Genomic DNA, 9,196 nt, shown 5'->3' on the forward strand with positions numbered 1-9,196 from the left:
TTTTGTATCCGAAACTTCCTTTTTGCTTGCACCGTTGGTTCTATGTTAAAAATGTATAATGGAATGAATAGGTGCTTTGCATATGCTTATCAAATGAGGGTAAATCATGTAATTTTACTACTTTTAGGCTCTATTTGGAACTCAGGAAATGTGGAGGAAAAAAATTGAGGGAAAAAAAAGGAAAAGAAAAGAAAAAAAAAAGACGCAGGAAATATTGTTTGATGGAAAAAATAGATAGACTAAAGTTATTTGGAAAAAATCGATAGAAAGAAGCTCCTTCATTACTAAAATGGAGTTTTGCTTTCCTAAAATATCGGTTAGACAGAGAGGAGACAAACAAAGAGAGTTACAAAGAAAGAGAGAATACACAAAAAAAGGAAAATAGAGACAAAGAAAGAGGAGAGATAGACAAAGAGGAGATAGACAAAAAGATTTACAGAGAAAGAGACAGTACACCCCAAAAAAAAAAAAAAAAAAAAAAAGAGGACAGAGACAAAGAAAAAAGAGAGAGAGATAAAGACGGAGAGAGTTACAGAGAAAGAGAGAATACACCAAAAAAAAAAACAAAGATGACAGATACAAAGAAAAGGGAAAGACAAAAAGACTTACAGTGAAAAAGAAAGTACACTAAAAGAAAAAAGATGACATAGACAAAGAAAGAGGAGAGAGAGAAAACTTCAGTCCGAAAATCCCTTCTTCTTCTTCTTTTTCTTCTTCCTCTTCTTTTTCTTCTTCATCTTTCCACATCCATGTCTGTTCTCTTCCATTCCTCATCTTTTTCACTCCCCCGTGCTCTTTCAAACCCAACATCCCTTCTCTCTTCTTTTTTCTTCTTCTTCTACCAAACCACCACTCTCAATAACATCAAACAATCCCAAACTCGAATGGAACCTTAATTTCTAAATTGAGAACAGTGAAATTACATGATTTACTCTCATTTGATGAGCACGTTCAAGGCACCTGATCATTCCATTATGCATTTTTAACAGACGAACCAATGGTGCAAGTAAGAAGAAAGTTTGGGGTGCAAAATGCCAGAAAAAAAAAATTTAGGATGTAATGTGTCAACCTCGATAAAATTTGGGGTGCTTGGTTGTCAATATCCTAAATTTTAATTAAATAACAAACCCATTTATAACATTCCTAAAATCTCCACGAACAACACTCCTAGTGGAGTCAAAAAAAAAACCAAGCATTTCCCTCATATGGATCCATAACACTCAGCATCCAATGATCACTAAAAAAAAAAAAAACGTAAATATTTAAAATAATTTAATAACAATCCATTAATTAACATATTATAAAACTAATGAACTGATTAACTAATTAAATTAATTACGATCCATTAATTAATATGTTATAAAACTAATTAACTAAATTACTAATTAAATAAAGTTATTAAAGGACATATTTTGGAATATGGAATTAACCACATCAATTTGTCATCTATGGCCTCTCTCCATCCTTTGAAACTTACGAAGCTCGACTCTCCATAGTAACATCTTTGATATCCATTGCTACACTTCTTGAATCCTCAAAAGTGTACTTAAAATCTTTGTACTATGGAATCATATTTTCTTACAGGGTTCTGAAATAAACAAATTAAAAACCAACATATTAAAAATTTGAAATATAAATAAATATATAGATGAAAATAAAAAATTAACTAAACAATACATTTACTTACCTCATGCACAATAACATGCAATCAACAGTAATTTGGTCAATATTTCAAAATGCCTGGATCTTGTCATTTGACAAGGATGCAAAGTGTTGATTGTTAACAATTTTTTTTTTCTAAGTTTATTTGGAAGATAGAGTCCTGTGGTAAACCACCCATTATCATCGAATGAAGCCACACTTTTGGTGGAAAATTTTTCTAAGTATAGTACTTTTGGTCGCAAATTGGTGGCAATTTTTTTCTACGATTACAACTTATATTGTTTATTATCCAACATTAAATTTATGTTTCAGTTAGTTATTAATATTTTAATTTTTTTAATTATGAAATGCTAATTTTATAATATTGATTAGGGGTATAGTTGAGTTTTGTAAAATGATTTTAAAAAAGAGGAACTTTTTAAAAGAGTTGATGTGAAGTCTTGAGTGAAAAAATTTAAAGTTAAATGACTATTTTTATAATACTATATTATTCCACTCACTGAGCCCCATCTTATAGTTTTGTATTTTTAAATTATTTCTGTGAAGTCCCACATCGGTTGAAAAGGAGAACGAAACACACCTTATAAGGTGGTGTGGATACCTTTCCCGTACGATGCGTTTTGACAAAGCCTAAGGGTTGGATTGTAAAAAGATTCTCCAAACCCAAAGAGGACAATATTGGACGTGGACGTGGGTGGTCTGGGCTGTTATAGTTGGTATTAAAGCCAGTACCCGGATCGGTGTGCCAGCGAGGACGCTGGGCTCTAAGGGGGGAGGATTGTGAAATCCCACATCGGTTGAAAATGGGAATGAAGCACGCCTTATAAGGTGGTGTGGATACATTTTCTGTACAACACGTTTTGACAAAACCTTGAGGGTTGGGTTGTAAGAGAATATCCTAGGTCCAAAGAGGACAGTATCGGATACGGGTGGTCTGGGCTGTTACAATTTGGTTTTGAGAGTTGGGTTGTAAGAGAATATCCTAGGTCCAAAGAGGACAGTATCGGATACGGGTGGTCTGGGCTGTTACAATTTCACTTGGCTTTAGTCGACAATTGGTGCATACTACGTTTAGTATCGTTCATATCAACTTCATATATTTTATCATTCTTGCATTTTCATTTTCATTACATTTCCTGATGTACTATCTCTTTATTGTACTCTTATAAGACACATGTTTATATTGTTTATTTATTTTCAAAGTCATTTACTTTCTTTATTATACTCTAGTATATTAATCTAATATTTAATATTTATGCTTTCATTCTTATTTTTATTTCTCTTAGATCTTGAGTTGGAACCCTTGATGCATATAACTATGATTTACAGAAATCCTATTAAAAGCATTTGTTTTTCTTTATTTTACTATTGGATTATGTCTTATTTATGGGGAAGTCTCATTGAATTTTCAAAACCGAATAAGTGGGGTTTTCCTAGATGGGACCACCTAGGGTGTCCAAAAAAGGTCCCAAAAGCGGTTCGGTCAAATTTGGTCTTTTTTTTTTTTTCTTTTTTTGGTTTGGGCATAAAAAGCAATTATTTTTAATTTTTGGTTTAATAAATTTTTTTTTTGTTAGATCGAAAATTCCAATATAATTTTAATTTTATTTTTTGGTCTTATTTTAGATACAGAAACATTTAATTATGATAATGGATATCTGAATTTAAATAAAAAAAAAGGAATGAATATAATTTTTAAATAAAAAACCATAAATATAAAATGAAAAATAATAATTGTACTTCTTTTAATTTTTTTAAAAATATATTTTTTATTTTGAAAATATAATTATGATATCAGTGTAACATGCTGATATTAAAACCATTAATTTTAATCATACTATTACTATCAAAATATATCCATTTGTGAGTTTGCTTGAGTAAATTTTTACAAAAGGTCAAAAAATGTTAAAATCAATATTTTATAATTAAATAATAATATAAAAATATAATTAATATAATTATGACCTTAACTGTTAATGAGATTTAAATAATGATTATTCAAGAATTTGAAACATAATTATAATTAAAATAAAATTGAAAAAGATTGAATGAAATTTTTCAACGGAATGTTAAATGCCACACATGATGGAACCACCGTAAAATGAGCAAGTCCACTGTACTAAAAATCTGCATACATGGATCCCACCTAAAATAAAAGTTGGATCCCATAAGCTAAATCCCACTTTGTTCTTAAAAGTCATTTTCAATTTTTATGGAGCTTTCATGCCGTGAAGCACCCATCCTTTTCTCGATTCTCCTGCCGCCACATCCCTAAATGTTTGACGCGTAGCATTGTACTAAAAAAAACAAAGTGAGAGAAAGAGGCAGATTTGAGAAAATCATTTGAAAAATAAAAAGATAATAAATAAATAAAAACAAAGAGTGAGAGAGAGAGAGAGAGAGAGAGAGAGGAGCAAGTTTAGGAAAATCATTCTTTTAATAGTACCTCTGCCGGGCTTAGTTTGAAATACCCGAACCCACCCAGAAACCTTATTAGTTATGCCCATACCCAACCCGAATGAACTCAATGGGTTTTTTTTATCATTTTTGAATTTGGTATCGGTTAAAAACACTTTTAGTAGAAGTTTATTAGATTTTAAAGTGCAATTTAAGTTGCAGATTGAACTTGCATTCATACCTTATGTGTAATTATTCATAATTAAGTATTTATTTACTTTCATATGAAATTTTTTTAGGAACAAGAAACTAGCTAACCAGTGACCATAAAGCTGTATAAACGAACCATTATGATGTCATATGACAATATTGTAGAGCCGGGTACTTGAAATGCATGTGAAAAGCTATCTTGGTGGAATGTCTGGGGCACATGTCTCGAACATTCCGAGACAAGCTATCTCAAGCACAAATAACTCGAGTAGATATAAACTTAGGTCGACAAAAATAGTAATTTCAATAATTGAGCATTTCTATCTATTCCATGAGCATATGGATTCGAATTATAAGAAATATAAAAGCATGTTTGGCCAGCTATTTTTAGAACAGTTTTTTGTTCTTGAAAACAGAAAATTGTTTCTAAAACAACAACATAGTTGTTTGGCCATTTGTTTCTAAAAACAAATCGAGAAAACAAATTAAAAAAATCAAAAAGATGTTTCCACTTGTTCTCCCACCTTCGCCGCTCGACTTGCTCCTTCACTAGTCTTGAAACTTTGACCCGCTCACACCGGCTAACCTTCATCAAACAGATCTCAAATAGCCAGCCATTCCTTCAATAAATTTTGAGCAGATCTCTGCTCTTGAAGTTCACCGATCGAGGTTTGTTTTCTCTTCTCAAATCTCAAATTTTCATTCTCTGGTTTTGGGTATTTTTCTTCTTAGTATGTTCATTCTCTGGTTTTGGGTGTATCACTAAAAATTTTTCAATTTTTTTTTTCTGTGTGAGAAAAATTGGAAGGTCTTTTTTTGTTTTTTTTTTTAAGTGTTCTTAAGTTGGGTTTATTCGGAATTTATCTGCAAAATGAAGATTTTGGTTGGATTTTGTATTTCTGTTGATAAATTAAGCATGTTTGTAGTTTTGTTAGATTTGGGTTTAATTGCTTATTATCGATTGTGAATTTTTCTTGGTTAACCTTTGAGTCTCATGCCAATTGTGCGATACTCTGCAGCCTTTCTTTCTTCTTCTTCTTCTTCTTCCTCCCGACGTCTTCGATGGAACTTCTTTTTCTTTTCCCTTTGTCTGGCTTGCCATTCCCAAAATAGAAAAAATAAAATTTTTTTAAAAAAAGGAGCTCAAATTCAACCCAACTTTGCACATATACTAAATGGTATTCGAAACCAGTCAGAAAGTCACTTTACATCAAATACATGGTCGAAGACGAACTGGGTAATGGTGTGGTGCGTGCAAGTCAGCCTCAAAACCTTGCCTTCCATTTTCCTTTTTTTTTCTTTTTTTTTTTTTTTTTGGTTTTTGCTTTGGGGTCTTTTCCTTCTTTATCAGATAACCCGATATAGAGGGAGTGAGAGTGCGACTAACTAATTGTACTTGGGATAGATGGAGATAGATAAATAATCTTCAAACTAGACAAAACTTTTACGTACAGGACTTTTAGGTGCAGTTTGTTTAGTTGCTTTGGTCGAGCTATCACCTTAAGCCAAGGTCAGTTCTATCTTTGGGTTGAGGTATCAAAGGGGAAGCAGTAAATGTGAACCTATTGTAGACCACACGGAAATGGATAGGAAACAGGAGCTAGAGATATTATTGTAGATTAATATAGTTCCTTTTTTTTTTTTGCTTTTTTATCAAACCCATTTTTGACAAATGGGTTCTGCTATGTTCTGTTTTTACTGAATAATAAAGATTGGTATTTACACTATTGTTAATTTGGTCTTCCAGTTTCACGTTGATCATCTTTCTTGCCTTTTCATAGAGCTCCTAATTGTTTTGTCTTTGTTTCGGCATGGAATTTGTCTCTCTCACTTTCTATGATGATTGCCTTTGCTGAAACTTTTAAATTCCTAGAAATGTTTATGATGATTGCTTCAATTCTGCTGTTTATTTTTTCTGTAGTATATTTTTAGGATGTCCACTATAGAAAATGATGGTGGTGGTGATTCAACTCTATGGGGTGCTACCAATGAAAATATTTATATAGATGTTATGGTAGATTTGATAAATAAAGGTGGTATGAAAGATGGTCAGTTCAGTTCAAAGGAATGGAATAATATGCTTGAAGCTATAAATAATAAGTCTAAAAGAAACTACAACATGAAGCAAATTAAGCAGAAATTCAATAGGCTTCGAAGTAAGCATCATGAGTTTAGTGAGTTGTTGCAACAAACTGGATTTGATTGGGATGCTGAAACTAATACTATGAATGCTATAGAGGAAATGTGGCAAAACTATATACACGTATATGTACTTTCATTTGAGGATATACAATATATTATTATTACTATTATTATTATTATTAGTATACGTTAATGAATATATTATTTATTCTTTTAGGTGCATCCTAAAGCAACTCAATTTCGAAAGAAAGGATGTGAGCATTACAAGCTATTAAGAATTATATTTAACAAGTTAACTGCTACTGGAGTGTTTCATCATGCATCTACTAGTGATCCACCCAATACTGATGTTGAGATGGAATTGGAGGCTGAGAGTGCACATGTTAGCACTAGTCGTGATGATCCTCTTTATACTCTCGATAAATTAACAAGCAATTTGAAAAAATGCACTGCATCATCTAGCTCAAAACGTAGAAGTAAAAAGGAAACTAGGTCGCAACAAATGAGTGATGCAATCTAAGCATGGACTGAGACTGCAAAGGCAAAGATAGAAGTTACTAAAGCTAAAGCAGAAAGATATAGAAGTTCGTACATCATGGATGATAATAGTATTGGTAGTGCAAAAAATTGTTCCATTACCACGTGTGTGAGCACTCTTGAAGCAATAGATGGAGTTGACAATGCTACTTATCTTAAAGCAGTAGAAAAGTTGAGAGAGGCAGATTGGAGAGAGATATTTATCAATATGTCTTCGCCTAGGAAGAAGGCTTGGTCAGATAGTCTTTAGCTAGATTATCATATATAATACTTATATCTTTAGTTGGATTTGATATATTAGGATTTAATTTTGTCGGTTTAATGTTTTTTGGATAATATGTTTTGGTTTTTTTAGATTTTTTTATGTTTTATATGTTTGGATTTTTTAGACTTTATATGTTTAGATGATATGTTCAAATGAATGCTATAGTTGGATTTGTTTTCGAAGTTGAGATCTCTTAATTCTTTCGGATTGATATATATTTATATTTTAATATTATATGCAGGAAGGACAATAGTTAAAACGAATCTATGGATGATATAGATAGCTCTTCTTCCTCTAGTTCAGAAGAAGATTTTCAAGATTTTATTATGTTTCTTAATGTATGTGAGTACACTGAACGTTTTCTAGAAAAAAAATACCTTAGAGGACTTTAATGTTGAATGATCAAAATTTTATAACAGAATTGTTGAATGGGAATGAAAAAACATGCTATGAATTGTTTTGAATGGACAAAAATACTTTTCTTTCTCTTTGTACTTGTTTGAAGCAACATGAATATTTGAAAGATACTAAAGAAGTTAGAATTGAAGAAGCACTTGCTATGTTTCTTATAATAATTGGTCACAATGTGGGAATGAGACTTATAGCGGATCGTTTTCAATATTCCCTTAAAATTGTGGATAGACATTTCACTTTGACACTAAGGCAACATGTAGACTTGGAAAACAATTGATATGTCATACAAACTCTCCATTGCCTTTGCATGTCGTCAACAATCCAAAATATTTGCCATGGTTTGAGGTAAATACTTGTTTTTGTAAGTATAATTTATGAATTTTGTTACTCTCAGTTATTTTTTTAAAACTAATATTATAATATTTTGGTATTTTCATAAATGTATTGGTGCAATTGATGGCACACACATAAGCGCACATGTTCCTGCTGACAAGCAAGTTAGCTATAGAGGTAGAAAATCTATAGTGACTCAAAATGTTTTATGTACATGAAATTTCGACATGATGTTTACTTTCCTTTATACTGGTTGGGAGGGCACTGCAAATGATTCAAGAGTTTTTCTTGATGCAATTACAAGATCTAAGAATAAATTTCCATTACCTAAAGAAGGTAGAACATAAAAAAATTTATAGTATTATTTGATTTTTTTAGTTGTATAATACATGATTGCATTTTTACTATCTTTTTAGGTGAATATTATGTTATTGATTCTGGATTTCCCTGTACCGTGGGTTTTCTTCCTCCATTTCGATGTGAAAGATATCATTTGCAAGAATACCATGGTAGAGGTCGCCAACCAAGAGGATCAAAAGAATTGTTTAATTATAGGCATTCTTCACTTAGAAATGTTATTGAACGTTGTTTTGGTGTGTTGAAAGTGCGGTTTCAAATTTTAAAAATGATGCCACCTTATAAACAAAGTAGACAACCTTTGACAGTTATAGCTTGTTGTACACTACATAATTTCATTCGAAAGTGGGCATACAATGATGTTATGTTTAGACAATGGGAAGAAGAAGAACAAGAGATTGAAGATGAAGAAGCTGGTACAAGTGGATCAAACAATAGTATAGATTTGTCAGACGAAGCAACAACAGCTATGGTAGCTTATCGAAATCAGCTTTCACAAGTAATGTGGCATGAATATGTTAGTAATATGTAAAAATTAGTAATTTAATTGACATTTATAGTTGGAGATTTTATATTAGACTTATCAAATTTAATTTCCTATTAGCAATAATTATTTTATTATATAATATCAATTACTTTAATAATTAATTAATAAAAAAATACTTGATTGCTAATGTGGCACACATGGAATGGAAAAAAATGAATATCAATGAATCAGTAATAATGGGAAAAAAAATGAATCAATAATAATAGAAGAAAAAAAATTCAATGGAAAAAAAAAATGTTATCTTATATTTTAATATATATTTTATATTATATATATATATATATATGTATGTAATTCATTAATATATGAAAGAATTAATATTATGTATATAT

At 30.9% G+C, this 9,196-nt stretch overlaps 2 protein-coding genes across 2 annotated transcripts; both read left to right on the top strand.

Moving 5' to 3' along the window:
* The first annotated feature begins 6,202 nt into the window (after positions 1 to 6,202).
* On the top strand, positions 6,203 to 6,931 carry LOC107416646 (L10-interacting MYB domain-containing protein-like). Its single transcript, XM_048475924.2, has 2 exons — positions 6,203 to 6,532; positions 6,629 to 6,931. The coding sequence occupies exons 1-2, from the start codon at positions 6,203 to 6,205 to the stop codon at positions 6,929 to 6,931; spliced, it is 633 nt and encodes a 210-aa protein (XP_048331881.2).
* Positions 6,932 to 8,187: 1,256 nt separating this feature from the next.
* Positions 8,188 to 8,849, top strand: LOC125423007 (uncharacterized). Its single transcript, XM_048475987.2, has 2 exons — positions 8,188 to 8,296; positions 8,377 to 8,849. The coding sequence occupies exons 1-2, from the start codon at positions 8,188 to 8,190 to the stop codon at positions 8,847 to 8,849; spliced, it is 582 nt and encodes a 193-aa protein (XP_048331944.2).
* The last annotated feature ends 347 nt before the right edge of the window (positions 8,850 to 9,196 follow it).

This window comes from Ziziphus jujuba, chromosome 1, assembly GCF_031755915.1.
Source record: "Ziziphus jujuba cultivar Dongzao chromosome 1, ASM3175591v1".
Lineage (NCBI taxonomy): Eukaryota > Viridiplantae > Streptophyta > Magnoliopsida > Rosales > Rhamnaceae > Ziziphus > Ziziphus jujuba.

What these genes read in the sequence shown, in the direction of transcription:
- LOC107416646 (XM_048475924.2), top strand. Translation starts at nt 6,203, where the DNA reads ATGTCCACTATAGAAAATGATGGTGGTGGTGATTCAACTCTATGGGGT. An exon ending in TGTGGCAAAACTATATACAC is followed by an intron (nt 6,533 to 6,628) that starts GTATATGTACTT and finishes TTATTCTTTTAG; the next exon opens with GTGCATCCTAAAGCAACTCA.
- LOC125423007 (XM_048475987.2), top strand. Translation starts at nt 8,188, where the DNA reads ATGATGTTTACTTTCCTTTATACTGGTTGGGAGGGCACTGCAAATGAT. An exon ending in ATTTCCATTACCTAAAGAAG is followed by an intron (nt 8,297 to 8,376) that starts GTAGAACATAAA and finishes CTATCTTTTTAG; the next exon opens with GTGAATATTATGTTATTGAT.